Source organism: Leopardus geoffroyi, chromosome C2 (assembly GCF_018350155.1).
Source record: "Leopardus geoffroyi isolate Oge1 chromosome C2, O.geoffroyi_Oge1_pat1.0, whole genome shotgun sequence".
Lineage (NCBI taxonomy): Eukaryota > Metazoa > Chordata > Mammalia > Carnivora > Felidae > Leopardus > Leopardus geoffroyi.
In genome coordinates, this window is record NC_059333.1 from 71,416,860 (window position 1) to 71,440,076 (window position 23,217).

General features: G+C 37.2%; 1 protein-coding gene across 3 annotated transcripts in view; it reads left to right on the forward strand.

Moving 5' to 3' along the window:
* IQCG (IQ motif containing G) overlaps window positions 1-23,217 on the forward strand; it is a 55,941-nt gene that overhangs the window by 3,534 nt on the left and 29,190 nt on the right. For 2 of the 3 annotated variants that reach the window (XM_045502402.1, XM_045502401.1), the window contains exons 2-5: window positions 1,555-1,623; window positions 2,684-2,951; window positions 7,816-8,051; window positions 11,523-11,651. In XM_045502402.1, coding sequence (XP_045358358.1) covers window positions 1,589-1,623; window positions 2,684-2,951; window positions 7,816-8,051; window positions 11,523-11,651 — 668 coding nt within the window. In that variant the 5' untranslated portion in view covers window positions 1,555-1,588. The remainder of the gene's footprint in view (window positions 1-1,554; window positions 1,624-2,683; window positions 2,952-7,815; window positions 8,052-11,522; window positions 11,652-23,217) is intronic. The other variant, XM_045502403.1, reaches the window with a different exon arrangement.

Consider the following 23,217-nt stretch of genomic DNA (forward strand, 5'->3'; position numbering starts at 1 on the left):
TGACAGGTGCCATGGTCTCTGATAGAGAAACAGCCAGCCAATGGTGATCCATCAGGGAGGGAGCTAGGAAGATAAAAACACTTGATCTCACCTAAAAATTGTGTACTGCAGATTCAGGCATGGATTCCGTGAAGGAACAACACCTAAACCCAAGAGGGCAGCTGTTGCAGCATCCAGTTCATCTCAACAATTTCAGCGATTAGTCACAACATAAATGTTCTGGTTAGAAAAAAAAAAAAGGGGGGGGGGTGGGCAGTGCCAAGTAAATATCTGAACAGGAACAGAGCAGGGCCAGATCATGCAGGCCTTATGGGCCAAATTTAGCATTCTAGCTTTTATCCTAAGGCAATGGGAAACCATGGAAGGGTTCTAAGGAGAAACATGATCAGATTTTCAATTTTAAAAAATTGACTTTAATTTTTTAGATTTTCAGTTTTTCATTTAAAAAATATTGCTTCCAGTTTGGGGGCTGTTGGAGTTGTTCAGGCAAGAAACAACAGCCATGTCCAGCATAGTGTTGGGGGATACAGAAAAAGAAGAAAGAATCCACAGGACTTTGTGATGGCTTGGATTGGGAAATGCTGGTGTCAAGATGAACGAGGAAGCAGGAATGACTCCTAGATTTCTAGCATTGAGGAATGAAAAGCCAAAACAGCATGAACACACTGACTACTGCATTAGCATAGTCCTATCTTACTTGCATGAAGCACATTTACCTATGGCCCAAACCTAAAAGAGGAAAAATAAAGAAACAACAACAACAACACAAAAGAAGAGCCAAATCTCCTTAATACCACGATACTTTCTCCTAAGAATGCCCTTATACCAGAAAATTTGGCTAGTTTGGAGTATCCTGTTTTCAGTTTACATAAAGATTCTATTTTATGTTTTCATTTTTGCATATGAGACTTCTGTTGTGTGAGACATACTTGTATCATCCTTGTAAAAAATCATATTGGAAACTTACCATTCACTATTCATTCAGCATAGAGCAAAATTCTACATGGGATGTTCTTATTGTAAAGCTCATTTAAGCGGAAAGGATTTTGGCTTATGGAATGGTAACATCTTGATAGTAATAGTAAACTACTTTCAGGATTTTCAGGATTAATGCAGCTTTTCTAAATATAATCTCAAGTATTCTAAGTCCAGGTGCAATAAATTTTGTTGTCTGACAGATCGGAAATGAAATGATCTAATTAAACATTTCAGTAAGCAGAATAACATAAATCTATTATACAAATATTGCCAATTAAAATCAGAATATAATAAAATATGAAAACCATGTTGTATATTAATTTACCATAAGAACAAACTCAAAGATTTCATTTATCAGTAATTTCATTTGTCAATAATTAAACTGACTACTTAGTAGTCCTGCATCCCATGATGTCAGCGGTTTTTCCATTGCTGGGACTGCTCTGATAAGGAAAAAGAGGGGATATGTCACAGCTCTCATAATTCTTTAATTTTCTCTTAATGAAAGGATGGAAATAATTTAAATGTCATTCAACACTCCCTTAAACTAATCTCAATATTTTCTTCCCATTTTAGGTGACTGCATTTCTTGTGAGATTGTAAATGTACCATGGAAGTTAAAAGTAGCTTAAGAAGAATGGAAAAGTACGTTCAAAATTCCAGTTTGTGTGTGTGTGTGTGTGTGTGTGTGTATGTATGAATTATGCCTTATGCTAAATTTATCTATTGCTGCGTAACAAATTACCCCAGAGCTTAGTAACTTAAAATATAAACTTTTATTATTTCACATAGTTTCTGTGGGTCAGGAATTTGGGAGCAGCTTAGCTGAATGGTGCTGGCTTGGGTCTGTTTTAAGGTTGAAATTGCCCAGGGCTGTAGTCATCTGAAAATTTGACTGGGGCTGCAAGATCCACTCCCACACAGCTGGGGAGTTGATGCTGGCTGTTGGTAAGAGGCCTTAGTTCCTCACCCTCACAAACTTCTCCAAAGGGCTGTTCAAGTGTCCTCATGACAAGGCAGCTGGGTTCTCACAGAGTGAAAGATATGAGACAGTAAGGGAGAAGCTGCAATGTCTTTTATCACCTAACCTTGGAACCCACAACATCCTCCTGGTTACATAGCTTAGTTAGTCCTATTAATATGAGGGACAAAGGGCATGAATACGAGAAGGTAAGACTCATATGGACCCACTTTGGAGACTGGTTACTACATTTTGGTTTTGGTTTTGTTTTTAATGTTTTTTTTAATGTATTTTTTTAAGTAAGCTGTGTACCAATCTGGGGCGCAAACTCACACCCCAAGATCAAGAGTCACATGCTCCACAGACTGAGCCGGACAGGTGCTCCTGCCACATTCCGTTTTTCATTAATCATGAGACACTTTTGGTTAGCATCTAAAGATATTGCTAGAAAAAAAAGTTAATTTGGGTTCAAATTCAAGTTGGTTAAGCACAGGCAAATAGTATGGGTTACACAGAGTTATTAAACAGTAAGTAGTGTGCCTTTGGTTGGTCAGAATGTCACAGAGAGATATTTATTTAGCAGAACCACGGGTAAACTCCTAGTTTTGTTCTTTATTTTGGTTATATTATATGACAATATGGACTTCACAGGAGCCAATCTACATGCTGCCTATGCTTTTGAGTTTGTGCAATTTTTAAACATTTGGTGGCTGACTTATTTTTTTTCTTTATTTTTTTCTTTAGAGGCCAATTAGAAGCCTCAAATCTTCCATCAGAAGTCTGGCATTCTGAGGTGACAGTGTCAGTGACAGGCGAGCCACCTGGTGCTGTAGAAGAAGAAGAAGAAACAGCTGAAGAAACAAACATAGAAATCATCCCGGAAATCATAGAACCACTCTCCATTCTAGATGTGCTGAGGATCTCCGCAGTTCTGGAGGATACCACAGATCAGCTCTCTATTCTAAACTATATCATGCCAGTTCAGTATGAAAGAAGACAAAGTGTCAACATGGTATATACACTCACCACTATTTAATTTTTGTTTTCTTTCCTTTTTATTTTTCTATCATGTACCGTACTTATGCCATTAAATTTAACACGGGAGATAGCACCTTTATCTGAGATAAAAAGGGTTATAATAATTACCTGAGATACATACCCTGAATTGATGAGGTGAAATAACAATAGTTCAACAGACATTGCCAGTCAGAATATCCTTTTCTTCCAATATGTTGGCATTATTCAAAAAGCCTACAGTTAAATCAGTAGACAGTGTATGTACTGAGAGTAGCCAAATTACTGAATTGCCCCACCCTCTTGTATTTCTTGGCTGCTGAAAGCTAACTGAACAGTAGTGGGAAGAAATTCAGTTGGACCTTCTAGGGGTGCCTGGGTGGCGCAGTCGGTTAAGCGTCCGACTTCAGCCAGGTCACGATCTCGCAGTCCGTGAGTTCGAGCCCCGCGTCAGGCTCTGGGCTGATGGCTCAGAGCCTGGAGCCTGTTTCCAATTCTGTGTCTCCCTCTCTCTCTGCCCTTCCCCCATTCATGCTGTGTCTCTCTCTGTCCCAAAAATAAATAAACGTTGAAAAAAAAAAAAAATTTAAGAAATTCAGTTGGACCTTCTTAATGTTTCTTTATTCTAAAATGACTTTGTTGTTTTGTTGAATCTGTTGCAACCTGCCTTTGTGGATATCCAGCTACATCATTATGTCACCCATTATATTTTCAGTGGTGATATGGACTCCTCCTCAAAGGGCTATTGAATCGTCAAAAAACTCAACTTGGTAGTGAGAAAATTTTCATAAATTCTTAAGGTCTTATAAATTTTAATAACTTAGGTTGTAGTATAAAATGGAAAGAATTTATAAATACACATTTATTAAGTTCAGCAAAATTACTTTATATAATTTGTACAGAATATACAATTCTGATTCTATTATAGATGAAAATTGCTACGTAAACAACAGAGTAAATTGCTTTCCATGTCTAATGGAAGAGAAGTCCATATTTATTGTGACTAGATACTAATTTCACCTTAAATTTTTTAAATAATAATAATTATTATCATTATATGTATAGTCTGGGTTTATTAAACTTTTATTGAAGTTTGAAAGTTATACAAAATTTTAATAGAATACTGGATTTGGAGGGGCATCTAGGTCGCTCAGTTGGTTAAGTGTCTGATTCTTGGGTTTGGCTCAGATCATGGTCTCACGGTTCGTGAGTTCAAGCCCCACATCGGGCTTTGCACTGACGGTGTGGAGACTGCTTGGGATTCTCTCTCTCCCTCCCTCTCTGCCCCTCCTCTGCTCATTCTCTCTCTCTTTCTCTCTCTCAAAAAACTTGGTAAAAATTACTTTAAAGAATACTGGATTTGGAGTCAGGAGCTCTTTGCAGTTTAGTTGTGTACTATCAGTTCATTTCACTTTCTTGGTCTTCATATTCCCATTTGTAAAATGTGATGGAGTTTTTGTGTGTGTATTTTTTTTCAATTTTATTTTTAAGTAATCTCCACACCCAATGTGGGACTCGAACTCATAGCCACGAGATCAAGAGTTGCATGCTCCGCTGACTGAGCTAGCCAGGTGTCCCTAAAGTGTAATAGAGTTTTAACTAAATGATCCACATAGTCCCTTCTAGTGCTAACATTCTATGAATTTCGGGGTGGTTTTAAAACAACACTAACAGGCTTAGCTATGGAGAACACTGAGGGTTGATGGAGGGAGGTGGGCGGGGATGGGCTAAATGGGTAATGGGTATTAAGGAGGGCACTTTTTGTGATGAGCACTGTGTGTTATATGTAAGTGATGAATCACTGAATTATACACCTGAAACCAATTTTACCATATGTTAACTGACTAGAATTTAAGTAAAAACTTGGGGAAAAAATTACATTAATGGGTATATCAGGGAATTTTGTAACAAATTAATTTTTCTTATCAATTTATGAAAGGCAAAGAGACTGAAAACCCAAGAACTAAGCCTTTCAGTGCATTTAAAATAAGAGTCTAATTCATACATTAAGCTAGGTAATAAATATTAAAGAGTCTGGGGTTTCCTCCCTATTTATTGTCTCCTTCAGTAAGAATCAAAAATAAAAAGATATGTAGTTAGTTAACAAGATAAAGTTTTATGAGACTTATCAATGATACTGTCAGGCTAAAAAAAGGTAATTTGCCTTCATAGAAACTCAAGAGAGAATGAAAAACCCAAATTTATAAACAATTCAGCAGCGGTCACTACTTCACTAAATTAAAGAACAAAATTTTTGCACTATTTTATTCTGGTTTATGATAGGGATCTTCACCCACAAAATTTTCTGACTTAACAGAGACCCTGCTTGTAATTTGATAGTAGTGTATATAATAAAGCCTTATACTCTTATCTTGATTAATAGAAGCTTAACAGCTCTTTTCTCAATATAAGTTAGTTCCACAACTTTACAAAATTATGAATCTTTTAAAATAATTTTTTTGCTTCATAATACTACTTCTAGCTCATTAATTTTACAATGTCATTGCCCTGTAAGGGCATAGGATTATATTTTAAATCCTTTGTCTTATTGTTTAGCCTTTAGAACAACTTTGGGATGAAAGGTTAATTAGCATTATCCCTCTTTTATAGCCATTTTTATAGCTAAGGACATCTCCAGATTTTCATTTGTAAAATCATGGAGTGGCATGATGAAAAATATACTAATGTATCAGATTCTACCAGAAGTGGGAGTAAGTGGACCAAAATTTGGGAAGAGCTTCCCTGCAGGGATACTGTTTCTCTTACCTTTTGTCTCAAGAGTCTAATACCCTCTCTTGTACATAGTGTGTGTGTGATACAAATATTTTTTAGTAAATGAACTAAAACATTTAGCTAGTCTACTTAAATTCTCTCTTTTAAAAATTCATATTTAGGGGCGCCTGGGTGGCGCAGTCGGTTGGGCGTCCGACTTCAGCCAGGTCACGATCTCGCGGTCCGGGAGTTCGAGCCCCGCATCGGGCTCTGTGCTGACAGCTCAGAGCCTGGAGCCTGTTTCCGATTCTGTGTCTCCCTCTCTCTCTGCCCCTCCCCCGTTCATGCTCTGTCTCTCTCTCTGTCCCAAAAATAAATAAACGTTGAAAAAAAAAAAATTAAAAAAAAAAAATTCATATTTATTTGTAGTAATCAGTAAATCAGGCTGCTTGACACAGTTGCTTCCATTTCCAGATGCCCAAGCATAAAGGTAGAGGAAAAACAGGGAAATGGAAAAACAGAGCCTCCTAGGCCTTACACTTTCCCCTTCCCTACGTAGATAAAATCTAAAATAAAAACCACCCTTAAGGTTTTCCTTACATCTAGGTAAGTTTCAGTTCAGTTGTTGAAATGCTACACTTCTATTCTTGTTGTAGCCAAATTAATTTTAATTTAAAAGAAAAAAATTAAATTTAGTTCTTATTTAAGGCAGCATTTTGTTTTGTACTTGCCTATAGATGTTTTCTTTAGATCTGAATCTTTGCTTATTGTTGATGTAAAGAAAAATACAGTTGACTCTGTTTATTAACCATTCATGGATAGTTTTTAACATTTCTGGACTAGTTGAAGTTTAGCTAAGGAAGACCTAGGCTTTGTGTATCAGTGTGCAGATAAACTTTTCTTCTGTGCATAAGACAGCACAAGAATTTAAGTAATCATAACAAGTGTAGAACTCACAAAGTTCTGTGTACTGTTCTAAATGCTTTATGTATATTAATTTATTTAATCCTTTTAATAACCCTATGAGGGGAGGTACTATTATCCCTATTTTACCAATGGGAAAATGGAGGCATAGAGATATTAAATAGTTTTCTTAAGTCAATATGGTTTAGTGAGAAATAAAGCCAGGATTCAAATAAGGAAGTTTGGTTTCAGAGTCTTTAGGTATAATGACTATGTTGTATGGCCTCTCAATAGCTAAAGCTTTTAGCCACAGATTAAATAGGAATCATCAGTTAAAAGACAGATGCTGTTCCTATGGTTGATGCCTACCCCTTAGTGTTCAATTTGGGTCTGAAAAGTAAATTATTTTGGCCTTTCCCCACATGACCTTCAAAATCTATACCACACTACTAATTATACCAATTTATGCTCTTTGATATGACTTTCCTTTCATTCTTTATATTTAAAATTCATGTGTTCAATGAGCATTTTGAGTCTCCTATACCCTAGGCATTGTTCTAGACAATGAAACTATAAAGATGGCCACATTTATTATCCAGTCTAATTCCCAAAAGAATTTATTTTATTTTATTTTTTAATTATTTACTTTTGAGACAGAGAGCGCGTGCATGAGTGGTGGAGGGGCAGCAAGAGAGGGAGAGAGATAATCTCAGATTGTCTCCTTGCTGTTAGTACAGAGCCCGACGTGGGGCTCAATCTCACAAACAGTGAGATCATGACCTGAATCAAAATCAACAGTCGGATGCTTAACGGACTGAGCCACTCAGGTTCCCCTGTTTCAAAAAGAATTTGCAGGGAACCAAGATCTCTAAGAACTGTCCCTTCCTTCATAGAATTTACAATCTGATGGAGACAATTTTACAATTGTATACAATTTATACAAGAATTACAATATGGTAAATGTCTGCTAATAAAGATGTTTCACAAATAACTTTTCCTTTGATCAAAATCTTAAAGTTTACCTGGTGGTACACTGAGGAAAGACAGAAAAGGAATGTTGTCTAGGGGCAGGAAGGAACAAAATAGCAGGACATGGTTTATGTGGCTGAAGAAAAGGGTAATTTTCTTGTGTGTCAAGTACAAGTGGCAGAAGATGAGGTTGAAAAATGTAGGCAGAGGCCCTTGTATAGCATTGCTTCTTTACTCTTAAAATCTGTATTACATAAAACATTATTTCTTGTTTTTAGAAGAAAAATAAAGAAATCAATTTTGAAGGAAAGACCTTAGAAAAACTTTCAGATGACCCAAAAACCTCAAAAATAACCAGTCCATTCTTACCTAAAGAAGAAACCAAGTTGCCAGAAATCAGACAAGGAAGCCAATTGGCCAACGGATTTAACAAAACGCAAGATCTTGTCTTCAAAAAACCTATAAGACAGACCATAATGTCTATGGAGACACTGAAGAAAATTCAGGTAGATAGGTAAGGAAGGAGAGCATATTTGGAATGTAGTAGTATATTTATTATGGATGAAAAATGGGTGCAAGGGTGGTCGACTGCTGTCTTCTCTTATGGATTGGTCATTATATGGAAAGCTACTGCTGATAATAGGATTAGCTAAAGACTGCCTAGAGGAAGTGTGGTACAATTGGAAGTATGGTGGCTATATGATCATGGGCAAGTTGTTGAGCCTTTGTTTCCAGTTATTTATTCATTTATTCATTTATTTATTTATTATTTTTTATTTGTAGAGAAAGAGAGCGGGAGTGGGGGAGAGGGACAGAGGGAGAGAGAGAATTTTAAGCAGTCTCCCCACTCTGAGCGGAGCCCAACTCAGGGCTCAGTCTCATAACTGTGATATCATAACCTGAGCTGAAATCAAGAGTGGGACACTTAGCTAAGCGGGGCACCCAGGTGCCCTGAGAATTTCTGAAAGGCAGTCTCAGTTTCCATTGTCTCAGTATTCAGTTTTTTGTTGTCAGCTGGCTTGCTGACAAAGAAAACTGTTAAATTTAATAGAAGATGTAATATGGAGTGCTTGGGTGGCTTAGTCTGTTGAGTGTCCGACTTTGGCTCAGGTCATGATCTCATGGTTCGTGAGTTCGAGCCTCGTATTGGGCTCTGTGCTGACAGCTCAGAGCCTGGAGCCTGCTTTGGATTCTGGGTTTCCCTCTCTCTGCCCCTCCCCTGCTTGTGCTCTGTCTCTCTCTCTCTCTCTCAAAAATAAACATTTTAAAAATTTTAAACATAAAATAAAAGAGGATGTAATATGATGGTAAGGACTGTTGGTAAATGAATGCTTAGAACAATTACCCAGGGCCACCAGCCAAATGCAGCCTGTGGTCTGTTTTTGAAAATAAATTTTATTGGAATATAGCATTGCTCATTTGGTTACATATTGTCTCTTGCTGCTTTCATGCTACAACAACAGAGTTGAGGAGTTGCAACAGAGAATTTATGGCCTGCAAAGCCAAAACATTTACCATTTGTCCCTTTATAGGAAAAAATTTCCAATCCCTGCATCAGAGGGGTAATGTTTCTTGTTAAAATCAATCTGGCTCAGATTTGCATGCATGACAGAAAGGTATCCAGCTTATAAACACCCAATCTAGCTAATGTCCTTTTCTGTCTCCGTGTGATGGCTAATATCTTTTCAATTGGTTTTTTTACTTTGGTATACTTAATTTTTCTCTTAATATAGGTTTTGAATCTTTTTCTTTGAACTGTTGTTAATAGATTATTATGTAAAATAGTGTAATTCTTGCCGACTCTATATCAAAACATTAAAAAGCAGTTTTTAAAATTCTCTACCCACCAGAATATTATAGAAACCAATGGACTAGGAGTCAGGAAGTATGAATTATATGGTTATACATCTTTCTCAAATTAGTTATTTGATTAGGCAGGTCATTTAACCTTCCTGAGCCTGGGTTTACTCATCTCTAAAATGTGAGGGTTTTATTAGCTCTTAAAAAAAATTTTTTTTTAATGTTTTATTTATTTTTGAGAGAGAGCAAGAGAGACAGAGCATGAGTGGGGGAAGGGCAGAGAGAGAGGGAGACACAGAATCTGAAGCAGGCTCTAGGCTCTGAGATGTCAGCACAAAGCCCGAAGCAGGGCTTGAACCCACAAACTGTGAGATCATGACCTGAGCTTTTAACTGACTGAGTCACCCAGGCGCCCCTCTTTTTAAAAATTTTTAAAAGGTTTAACTTTTGCAAAATTATGAAATATTTTTTATTATTAAAAAAATTTTTTTAATGTTTATTTTTGAGAGAGAGACAGAGCACAAGCAGGGGAGAGACAGAAAGAAAGGGGGACACAGAATCCAAAGCAGGCACCAAGCTCTGAGCTGTCAGCACAGGGCCCAATGCGGGGCTGGAACTCATAAACCATGAGATCATGACCTGAGCCAAAGTCAGACACTCAACCCACTGAGCCACCTAGGCGCCCCTCAAATATTTTTTAAATGCAGAAAAATATAATTTTTCGGGGGAGAGAGAGAGGGAAAGAGCAAGCAGGGAAGGGGCAGAGAGACGGGGACAAAGGATCCAAAGTGAGCTGTGTGCTGACAGGCTGACAGCAGTGAGCTGGACTTGGAGCTGGAATTCACAAACTGTGAGATCATGACCTTAGCCAAAGTTGGATGTTCAACCCACTGAGCCACCCGAGCACCCCAAAATGCAGAAAAATATAAATAATGAAATAATGAATACTTAAATGTGTGTAAGCACCAAATCTTAACGTTTTACCATAATTGCTTTAGAGGTTTTTTTTTTTTTTTTTAAGAATTCATTTTATTTTATTTTAAAGGTTTATTTTTGAGAGGGAGTGGGGGTGGGGGGAGTGGGGGACAGAAGATTGAAAGCAGGCTCTGGGCAGACAGCAAGCCCAATGTGAGGGTTGAACTCACATACTGCAGGATCTTGACCTTAGCTGAAGATGAGTGTTCAACGGACCAAGCCACCCAGGCACCCCTGTTTTGTTTTGTTTTTAAATGAAATGCTACAGATACAATTGAAGCCTCAGATGTTAGTCCCCCTCACTCTTCCCCCAAAGATGAACTCTATTCTGAATATGGTATTTATTATTCTCTTACATGTTGTGATACTTTTATTAGGTATGTATGTGTTTTATTTAAACAGTACATACAGTTTTACATGTTTTTAAAAAAATTTTTGGGGGGGGTGGGTAGGAGCAGAGAGAGGAGGACAGAGGATCCTAAGCGGGCTCTACCTTGTCAGCTCAGGCCCCACATGAACTTGTGAACAGAGATCATGACCCGAGCTGAAGTTGAATGCTTAACAGACTGAACCACCCAGGCGCCCCTAGTTTTACACGGTTTTAAATATTGTGTACATAATATTATACTGTACATTCAATGTTTGTTAGTACTTGGTATGTAAACTTTGTCAGGTTAAGGAAGTTCTCTTTTATTTCTAGTTTGCGAAGAGTTTTTGTTGTTTATTTTTAAACCAATGGGTATTGAGTTTTGCCAAATGCCTTTTCTGCCATCTGTTGTGATGGTCTTATGGTTTTTCCTCCTTTTGCCTTTGTTAATGTGATGAATTCTATTAATAGACTTTCTTTTTTTTTTTTTAATTTATTTTTGAGAGAAAGCGTGGGTGGGTGAGGGGCAGAGGGAGAGGGAGAGAGAGAGAGTCCTAAGCAGGCTCCACATTGTTAGCCTGGAGCCCGACACAGAGCTCAACGTGGGGTTTGAACCCACGAACTATGAGATCATGACCTTAGCCGAAGTTGGATGCTTGACTGACTAAGCCACCCAGTCGCCCCTCTATTAATAGACTTCCTAATGTTAAATTATTCTTGCATTCCAGGAGTAATTCCAACTTAGTTCTGATTTTCATTCCAGGTCTTAACTTGTGTGACTTCTGTAGCCCTTTGTAAATGTAAGGAAATTTATTAACTCATCTTTCTTGTTTCTCCTTACAGGCAGTTTTTCAGTGACATAATTACAAAGACCATGCAGGAGCTGCAGGAGTCAGGCACTTTCACCAGTCTCTTGGAAGCTTTGGGCAAAGAGAGGGAAAACAAAAAGCATTTCTATGATATCATTGCCAGGTCCAAGTAATATTAAGTTTATTTGCTGTACTGTATTTTAAAGTGCTATAAAATTTTTACCAGAAGTCCTTGATTTTTAAAGCAAATCAAGTCTGTGCCTTCCAGGGAAGATAAATAGAACTCAGAAATTAAGGTTCTAATCTTGGGACAATAATTGAGATTTCTGGGCTTTGGTTATGTGTATCTACAATATGTCAAGAATATTCTTCCTATTGTACAGTAATCTTTTTTTATTTTAATTCAAGTTAGTTTCACCCATCCCCCCCACCTCCCCTCTGGTAACCATAAGTTTGTTCTCTATAGTTAAGAATCTGCTTCTTGGTTTGTCTCTTTCTCCCTCTTTTTTTTTTCCTTTGCTTGTTTGTTTTGTTTCTTAAATGCCATGAGTGAAATCATATAATATTTGTCTTTCTCTGACTTATTTTGTTTAGCATTATACTCTCTAGCTCCAATGGCAAGATTTTATTGTTTTGATGGCAGAATACTATTCCCTTGTATATATACCACATATTTATCCATTTATATATTGATGGACACATGGGCTACTTTCATATCTTGGCTATTGTAAATAATGCTGCTATAAACATAGGGGTGCATGTATCCCTTCTGAATTAGAGTTTTTGTGTTCTTTGGGTAAATACCCAGTAGTGCCATTACTGGATCATAATATAGTTCTATTTTTAACTTTTTGAGAAACCTCCATAGGGTTTTCCACAGTGGCTGCATCAGTTCACATTCCCACCAACAGTGCAAGAGGTTAATTTTCTCCACATCCTTGGCCAACACCTGTTGTTTCTTGTGTCGTTGATTTCAGCCATTCTTACAGGTATGGAGTGATATCTCATTGTAGTTTTGATTTGCATTCCCCTGATGTTAAATGTTAATGAACATCTTTTCATGTGTCTATTGGCCATCTGGAAGTCTTCTTTGGAAAATGTTTGTTCATGTCTTCTGCCCGTTTTTTCACTGGATTATTTGTTTTTTGGGTAATGAGTTTTATAAACGTTTTGTATATTTTGGGTACCAACCCTTTATTGGATATGTCATTTGGAAATATCTTTTCCCATTCTGTAGGTTGCCTTTTGGTTTTGTTGATTGATTGATTTGCTTTTGTTTCCTTTGCCTTGGACCTATCTATAAAAAGTTGCTATAGCCAATGTCAGAGAAGTTACTGCTTGTGCTTTCTGTGCTCTCTTCTAGGATTTTTCTCGTTTCCAGTCTCACGTTTTGGTTTTTAATCCATTTTGAATTTGTTTTTGTAGATAGTGTAAAAAAGTGAGCCAGTTTCTTTCTCTTGCATGTTTTTGTCCAGTTTTCCCAAGGCCATTTGTTGAAGAGACTGTCTTTTTTCCATTGGGTATTCTTTTCCACTTTGTCAAAGATTGACTGACCATATAATTGTGGGTTTATTTCTGTGTTTTTATTCTGTATCTAGTTTTGTTCCATTACCATACTGTTTTGATTACTAAGCTTTCTAACATAACTTCAAGTCCAGAATTGTGATGCCTGCAGCTTTGCTTTTCTTTTTCAAGATTGCTTTGGCTATTTGGAGTCTTTTGATTCCATAAAAATGTTAGGATTGTTTGTTCTGGTTCTGTGAAAAATGCTGTTGGAATTCTGACAAGGATTGCATTAAGTATGTAGATTGCTTTGGGTAATATAGACATTTTCACAATATTTGTTCTTCCAATCCATGAGTATGGAATGTCTTCATTTCTTGGTATTGTCTTCAATTTCTTTCATCAGTGTTTTATAGTTTTCAGAGTACAGATTTTTCACCTCTTTGGTTAGGTTTATTCCTAGGCATCTCATATTTTAGGTTCAATTGTAAATGGGATTGTTTTATTAATTTCTGTTTCTGTTGTTTCATTACTGGCATATAGAAATGCAACAGATTTCTGTACATTGAGTTTGTATCCTGCCACTTTACTAAATTCCTTTATCAGTTTTAGCAGTTTTTTGGTGTAGTCTTTTGGTTTTTCTGTATAGTATTATGTCATCTGCAAAGAGTGAAAGTTTTACTTCTTCCTTACTGATTTGGATGTCTTTTTTTAAATTTTTTTATTAAAAAAATTTTTTTAACGTTTATTTTATTTTTGAGACAGAGAGAGACAGAGCATGAATGGGGGAGGGTCAGAGAGAGAGGGAGACACAGAATCTGAAACAGGCTCCAGGCTCTGAGCTGTCAGCACAGAGCCTGACGCGGGGCTCGAACTCACGGACCGCGAGATCATGACCTGAGCCGAAGTCGGCTGCTTAACCGACTGAGCCACCAAGGCGCCCCGATTTGGATGTCTTTACAGTAATTTTTCTTAAGACTGAATTCACTGCAAATTCCTGAACAATAGCAGGTGATCATGAAAAGCATGCCAAGGGAAGTTTTCTTTTCCAGGGCCTTTGAACTAATTCCAAAGAGTTTCATACCTTAAGAAATTGAACACAATCAGATGATTTTGGGACCAAGATAAAATTCTTATATGAAGGCTGAGTACTCAGAATGAGAGTGTTTATCTTGTTTGCATAGGTGGAATTGTTTTCCTTGAGTTATTTTCTCTTCCTTTGTACCTTAGTATTGGTAATAAATTCTGTATTAGGGATTTTTTTTTTTTTTTTTGAGAGAGAGAGAGAGAGTGCATATACATGCAAACAGGGGAGAGGGAGAGAGAGGGAGAGAGAATCCCAAGCAGGCCCCACAGGGTTTCATCTCATGATCTGAGCTGAAATCAAGAGTGGGACACTTAACCTACTGAGCCATCCAGATGTCCCTGTACTAGGGATATTTTGACAGTTAGATTAATTAACAGATGTACAGACTTAGGATAGTTCCTGGAACATAGTAAGTGCCTAATAATAATAACAGCTACTATTATGGACTTAACATTGTAAGTACATTGCTGGTGGGAGAATTAATTGGTATAATTTGTAAAAATGATTTATTTATGAAAAATACATATACCTAATTTCAATTTTATAATATTCACTATTATTTATGTACTATTCCATAATTTATTTAACCATTCCTTGAATTTAACATTTAGGTTGTTTCCAAATTTTTGTTTTAGCAAATGATGTGTTAGTGTGTTTCTTTGTCTGATCTATTATTATTCCATGAAGTTCAGTCACTACATGTGGAATTACAGAATCAAAGATATAGTCTATAGTTTAATGGATGATATTATAAATCTATTTAAAGTATTGTTTACAGCGTTATAACATGGGGGAAATGTTTATATCACAATTTTTTTTTTTTTTGAGAAAGAGAGAGAGAATGCAAGTGGGGGAGGAGCAGAGGGAGAGGGAGAGAGAATCCCAAACAGGCTCCACACCAGCGTGGAGCCCAGCACGGGGCTCAATCTCACAACCATGAGATTATGACCTGAGCTGAAATCAAGAGTTGGACACTTAACCGACTGAGCCACCCAGGTACCTCTATGTCACAATTTTAAATAGAAAACGAAAGACTGGAAATAATATAGTATTATCACATCTCTATAATAAAACTGAAAAAAAAATGCGTAGAAAATGATAACTGGAGGGGTACCTGGGTGGTTCAGTCTGTTAAGTGTTTGACTTTGGTTTGTGAGTTCGACCCCGGCAATTGGGCTCTCTTCTGTCAGCACAAAGCCTGCTTTGGATCCTCTGCCCCTGTCTCACTCCCCCTCCCTGCCTATTCTCTCTCTCTCTCTCAAAATAAAATAAGCTTAAAAAAAAAAAGAAAGAAAATGAGAACTGGAGGCTCCTGGTTCAGTCAGTATATGTATATACATTCAAATTATTTGCTGTAGCATAATGTTAAAAATCTAGAAATAGCATAAGTGTCCTTTAGTAAAGGAGTTCTTGAATGATTGTTAATGTTAGGAAATAAGAAACATGCAGCTATTAAAAAGAATAAATTAGAGTTCTATGATTGATCTAGAGGAATGTTCTTCATGTATAGATAAGTGAAAAAATTATAGTATTATGTGTGTAACATGACTCATTAAAAAAAACTCATCCATATATGTAAGAGCACAAGGAAAGATGCGGAAGGATATATATCAAAAGCCTTAACATTGATTACTTCATAAGAGTGAATCGGGAGGGAGAAGGGAGATGGCAGATTATCCATCTTTTCCTGTAAGCGCCTATTCAGTTTTGAAATATTACAGTGTTGCACTTATTACTTAATAATTTTTTAAAAAGCTAATCAAGTAAGAAAAATAAAGGGGCGCCTGGGTGGCTCACTTGGTTAAGTGTCCGACTTCTGCTTGGGTCATGATCTCGTGGTTCTGAGTTAGAGCCCCGCATCAGGCTCTGCGCTGACAGCTCAGAGCCTGGAACCTGCTTTGGATTCTGTGTCTCCCTCTCTGTTTCTCCCCTGCTCCCACTCTGTCTCTCTCTGTCTCTCTCTCAAAGATTAAAAAAAAATTTTTTTAATTTAAAAAAAAGCAGTAAGAAAAAAAACACAGAAAACAAAACAAAACAAAAAACCAGTAAGAAAAATAAAAAAGAAATATGTACCACTATTTGGGAAGGAGTAAATTATCTCAATGTAGACAGTTTACCAGTGATTGATTTTATATATGTGATTATATATAATAATTTCTTCTTTTAATTTTTCTTCCAATTAGATAGGTATCATTTTGGATTTACTTAAATTGGAAAATTATATATAGATTTGGGCAAATCAGTTACATATTGTTTAGTATTTTAACTACTGTGTGATTGGCACTTTTATCATCACATTTAGTGATGGATATACGACAGACAAGATTTTCAATTTAGTTCCTTGAATAAGAGCTTTATTGAGATAAAATTTATATGCTGTTAAAGAAATTTTTCAGACACATGTCAAAATGGTAATGAAGACTTTATTCAGGATTATTGTAATAGGGAGAGAGATTAGGCTCAACTCTGAAGAGGGGGTCAGTGGATAAAAAATTGCTAAGAGACATAAAGGGTAGAGGATTCTTGCTAAACTAATTTAACAGGATTCTTACTGAAAGCAGGCTAAAGGTTTAGATATCAAGGGTGGGGGATGAGGAATTTGATCAAAATCCAGGGAGATCAGATCAGGGTGGGGATTCTCTCTAAACTGATTTAGAAGTCTTGCTCAATTAGGCTATGCAGGCTGAAGTTAAGGACAGTGGCTAAGGACAAGCTCTGGTAGAGAAGGCTCAGAGGAACCTGCTTAGTTTGGTCAAGGAGAGAGTCTTTGTCAATACCAAACATTTATCTTTTCAACATGTACAATTTGGTGGTGGTTTTTGGTATATTCACAGTTGTGCAACCATCACCACTATCTAATTCCAGAACATTCTCATCATTCCAAAAAAGAAAGACTGTACTCATTAGTACTCACTCTCCATCCCTTTCTACTCAGCTCCTCTGTTTAGTTTTAAGTGAAGCTTCTCTTGTTGGTAATTATCTTCACTATACAACAAAATATTATAAAATAATAAGAAAAATACCAGAATATAAGTGGAAAAATGGGTAAAAGATAAGTGTAATGAATGAGCCTTGGGGAAAGCCCCAGATAGGGCCTGGCATGAAATAATTTTTCCTTCTTCTAGGAGCAGGTGTGAAAGACATGCTTAAAGTATGCATTCTACCTGTGAGATGTGTGCATATCTGCCCCTGAATAAGAATGAATAATATGTAAAAATCCTCTGCGTAAGCTCCCTTTGGTTAGAAATCATTCTCACTTAAAAAAAATTTTTTTTGTTATCTCTATACCCAACATGGGGCTCGAACTCACAACCTCAAGATCAGAGTTACATGCTTTTCTGACTGAGCCAGCCCAACACACCATTACGTATTTTTTAATATGTATCCTACTTCATTATTATTCAGGGGAGACAGACCACTTTGTTTTTCAAAGCAAAAGAAAGGAGAGAATTTTCCAGGTTTTAGAGTTTTTAAGATTTTGGTCAGAAGGTCCAAGATTTATGAGTTATCAGTTTCATCATGGTCACTCAGCCTCTACTCTAGAAAGGCAAACAAAAGGAGCCAGAGTAGCCCCTCTGCTTGCTGAAGTGGTAACCTGGGTGCTCTTTATTGGAACTCAGCTGTAGAATGGAGATCACTAATATTGTAGAAGCCACACCAGCACTATTCCCATTTGTGACAGAAAGGTATACGTAACTTGGATCCTATGTGAGTATTGTTTGGGCATTGCTTTTTTTTTTTTTTTTTTTTCCAGTAGACTTCAGTTTTAAGTTCATAGAAAAACTAAGCAGAAAGTAGAGTTCCTAGGGTACCTGGCTGGCTCAGTAGGTGGGGCATGCAACTCTTGATCTTGGGGTTGTGGGTTTGAGCCCCATGTTGGGTATAGAGATTGCTTATAAATAAAATATTAAAAAAAAAAGAGTTCCTATATACCTCTTATTATTAACATCTTATATTAATGCAGTACATTTGTTATCATCAATGAGCCAGTATTGATACATTATTATTAACTGAAGTCCATAGTTTACAGTAGGGTTCACTCTTCAAAAAAAACCATTTTATTTTATTATTGTTTTTTCAGTTTTTTATTTATTTTGAGAGACATAGAACAAGCAAGCAGGAGAGGGACTCTGCCCCTAGAGAGGGCCTGCCTCTAGAGAAGGAGAGATTGAATCCCAAGCAGGCTCTGTGGGGCTCAAACTCACAAACCGTGAAATCATGACCTGAGCCAAAACCAAGCCGAACCGACTGAGCCATTCAGGCACCCCTAGGGTTCACTTTTTTGTTATATATTGTGTGGGTTTTGACAAATGTGTGCTGACATACATCCAGTGTTACAGTTTTATATAGAATAGTTTCACTGCCCCAAAAATCCTTTGTATTCTACCTATTAATCCTTCCTACCCTCTCCCTGAGCCCCTGGCAACCACTGATTTTTCTACTGTCTTCATAGTTTTGCCTTCTTCAGAATGTCATGTGTTGAAATCATACAGCACATAGCCTTTTCAGATTGGCTTCTTCCACTTAGTATTACGCATTTAGGATTCTTCCATGTCTTGTCATGCTTGACAGGTCATTTTCCTTTGTTAGCACGAAATAATATATATATACTTTTAATTTTATTATTTTTTTATTTTTTTAACTTGAACAACTTTCTTTTTTAATTTTATTTATTTATTTTATTTATTTATTTTTAATATATGAAATTTATTGTCAAATTGGTTTCCATACAACACCCAGTGCTCATCCCAAAAGGTGCCCTCTTCAGTACCCATCATCCACCCTCCCCTCCCTCCCACCCCCATCAGTCCTCAGTTTATTCTCAGTTTTTAAAAGTCTTTTATGCTTTTGCTCTCTCCCACTCTAACCTCTCCTTTTTTTTTTTTTCCTTCCCCTCCCCCATGGGTTCCTGTTAAGTTTTTCAGGATCCACATAAGAGTGAAAACATATGGTATCGGTCTTTCTCTGTATGGCTTATTTCACTTAGCATCACACTCTCCAGTTCCATCCACGTTGCTACAAAGGCCATATTTCATTCTTTCTCATTGCCACATAGTACTCCATTGTGTATATACCACAATTTTTTTTATCCATTCATCAGTTGATGGACATTTAGGCTCTTTCCACAATTTGGCTATTGTTGAGAGTGCTGCTAGAAACATTGGGGTACAAGTGCCCCTATGCATCAGTACTCCTGTATCCCTTGGGTAAATTCCTAGCAGTGCTACTGCTGGGTCATAGGGTAGGCCTATTTTTAATTTTTTGAGGAACCTCCACACTGTTTCCAGAGTGGCTGCACTAGTTTGCATTCCCACCAACAGTGCAAGAGGGTTCCCGTTTCTCCACATCCTCTCCAGCATCTATAGTATCCTGATTTGTTCATTTTGGCCACTCTGACTGGTGTGAGGTGATACCTGAGTGTGGTTTTGATTTGTATTTCCCTGATGAGGAGCAATGTTGAGCATCTTTTCATGTGCCTGTTGGCCATCTGGATGTCTTCTTTAGAGAAGTGTCTATTCATGTTTTCTGCCCATTTCTTCACTGGATTATTTGTTTTTTGGGTGTGGAGTTTGATGAGCTCTTTATAGATTTTGGATACTAGCCCTTTGTCCGATATGTCATTTGCAAATATCTTTTCCCATTCCATTGGTTGCCTTTTAGTTTTGTTGGTTGTTTCCTGTGCTGTGCAGAAGCTTTTTATCTTGATGAGGTCCCAATAGTTCATTTTTGCTTTTAATTCCCTTGCCTTTGGGGATGTGTCAAGTAAGAAATTGCTACGGCTGAGGTCAGAGAGGTCTTTTCCTGCTTTCTCCTCTAGGGTTTTGATGGTTTCCTGTCTCACATTCAGGTCCTTTATCCATTTTGCGTTTATTTTTGTGAATGGTGTAAGAAAGTGGTCTAGTTTCAACCTTCTGCATGTTGCTGTCCATTTCTCCCAGCACCATTTGTTAAAGAGACTGTCTTTTTTCCATTGGATATTCTTTCCTGCTTTGTCAAAGACTAGTTGGCCATACTTTTGTGGGTCTAGTTCTGGGGTTTCTATTCTATTCCATTGGTCTATGTGTCTGTTTTTGTGCCAATACCATGCTGTATTGATGATTACAGTTTTGTAGTAGAGGCTAAAGTCTGGGATTGTGATGCCTCCTGCTTTGGTCTTCTTCTTCAAGATTACTTTGGCCATTTGGGGCCTTTGGCATTTAGGTTCCATATGAATTTTAGGATTGCTTGTTCTAGCTTTGAGAAGAATGCTGGTGCAATTTTGACTGGGATTGCATTGAATGTGTAGATAGCTTTGGGTAGTATTGACATTTTGACAATATTTATTCTTCCAACCCATGAGCACGAATGTTTTTCCATTTCTTTATATCTTCTTCAATTTCCTTCATAAGCTTTCTATAGTTTTCAGCATACATATCTTTTACATCTTTGGTTAGATTTATTCCTAGGTATTTTATGCTTCTTGGTGCAACTGTGAATGGGATCAGTTTCTTTATTTGTCTTTCTGTTGCTTCATTATTAGTGTATAAGAACGCAACTGATTTCTGTACATTGATTTTGTATCCTGCGACTTTGCTGAACTCATGTATCAGTTCTAGCAGACTTTTGGTGGAGTCTATCAGATTTTCCATGTATAATATCATGTCATCTGCAAAAAGTGAAAGCTTGACTTCATCTTTGACAATTTTGATGCCTTTGATTTCCTTTTGTTGTCTGATTGCTGATGCTAACACTTCCAACACTGTGTTAAACAACAGCGGTGCTAGTGGACATCCCTGTCGTGTTCCTGATCTCAGGGGGAAAGCTCTCAGTTCTTCCCCACTGAGGATGATATTAGCTGTGGGCTTTTCATAAATGGCTTCTATGATGTTTAAGTATGTTCCTTCTATCCCGACTTTCTCGAGGGTTTTTATAAAGAAAGGATGCTGAATTTTGTCAAGTGCTTTTTCTGCATCGATTGACAGCATCATATGGTTCTTACCTTTTCTTTTATTAATGTGATGTATCACGTTGATTGATTTGTGAATGTTGAACCAGCCCTGCATCACAGGAATGAATCCCACTTGATCATGGTGAATAATTCTTTTTATAAGCTGTTGAATTCGATTTGCTAGTATCTTATTGAGAATTTTTGCATCCATATTCATCAGGGATATTGGCCTGTAGTTCTCTTTTTTTACTGGGTCTCTGTCTGGTTTAGGAATCCAAGTAATACTGGCTTCATAGAATGAGTCTGGAAGTTTTCCTTCCCTTTCTATTTTTGGAATAGCTTGAGAAGGATAGGTATTATCTCTGCTTTAAACGTCTGGTAGAACTCCCCTGGGAAGCCATCTGGTCCTGGACTCTTATTTGTTGGGAGATTTTTGATAACTGATTCAACTTCTTCGCTGGTTATGGGTCTATTCAAGCTTTCTATTTCCTCCTGATTGAGTTTTGGAAGTGTGTGCGTGTTTAGGAATTTGTCCATTTCTTCCAGGTTGTCCAGTTTGTTGGCATATAGTTTTTCATAGTATTCCCTGATAATTGCTTGTATTTCTGAGGGATTGGTTGTAATAATTCCATTTTCATTCATGATTTTATCTATTTGGGTCATCTCCCTTTTCTTTTTGAGAAGCCTGGCTAGAGGTTTATCAATTTTGTTTATTTTTTCGAAAAACCAACTCTTGGTTTCATTGATCTGCTCTGCAGTTTTTTTAGATTCTATATTGTTTATTTCTGCTCTAATATTTATTATTTCTCTTCTTCTGCTGGGTTTAGGGTGTCTTTGCTGTTCTGCTTCTATTTCCTTTAGGTGTTCTGTTAGATTTTGTATTTGGGATTTTTCTTGTTTCTTGAGATAGGCCTGGATTGCAGTGTATTTTCCTCTCAGGACTGCCTTCGCTGCATCCCAAAGCGTTTGGATTGTTGTATTTTCATTTTCGTTTGTTTCCATATATTTTTTAATTTCTTCTCTAATTGCCTGGTTGACCCATTCATTCTTTAGTAGGATGTTCTTTAACCTCCATGGTTTTGGAGGTTTTCCAGACTTTTTCCTGTGGTTGATTTCAAGCTTCATAGCATTGTGGTCCGAAAGTGTGCATGGTATGATCTCAATTCTTGTATACTTATGAAGGACTGTTTTGTGACCCAATATGTGATCTATCTTGGAGAATGTTCCATGTGCACTCGAGAAGAAAGTATTATTCTGTTGCTTTGGGATGCAGAGTTCTAAATATATCTGTCAAGTCCATCTGATCCAATGTATCATTCAGGGCCCTTGTTTCTTTATTGACCATGTGTCTAGATGATCTATCCATTGTTGTAAGTGGGGTGTTAAAGTCCCCTGCAATTACCACATTCTTATCAATAAGGTTGCTTACGTTTGTGAGTAATTGTTTTATATATTTGGGGGCTCCTGTATTCGGTGCATAGACATTTATAATTGTTAGCTCTTCCTGATGGATAGACCCTGTAACTATTATATAATGCCCTTCTTCATCTCTTGTTACAGCCTTAATTTAAAGTCTAGTTTGTCTGATATAAGTATGGCTACTCCAGCTCTCTTTTGACTTCCAGTAGCATGAAAGATAGTTCTCCATCCCCTCACTTTAATCTGAAGGTGTCCTCAGGTCTAAAATGAGTCTCTTGTAGACAGCAAATAGATGGGTTGTTTTTTTATCCATTCTGATACCCTATGTCTTTTGGTTGGCGCAGTTAGTCCATTTACATTCAGTGTGATGTCTGTAGGTTTCATGCTTGTAGCAATGTCTCTGGTACTTTGTCTCACAGAATCCCCCTTAGGATCTCTTGTAGGGCTGGTTTAGTGGTGATGAATTCCTTCAGTTTATGTTTGTTTGGGAAGACCTTTATCTCTCCTTCTATTCTAAATGACAGATTTGGTGGATAAAGGATTCTCGGCTGCATATTTTTTTTCTGTTGATCACATTGAAGATTTCCTGCCATTCCTTTCTGGCCTGCCAAGTTTCAGTAGAGAGATCCATCACGAGTCTTATCGGTTTCCCTTTATATGTTAGAGCACGTTTATCCCTGGCTGCTTTCAGAATTTTCTCTTTATCCTTGTATTTTGCCAGTTTCACTATGATATGTCGTGCAGATCGATTCAGGTTATGTCTGAAGGGAGTTCTCTGTGCCTCTTGGATTT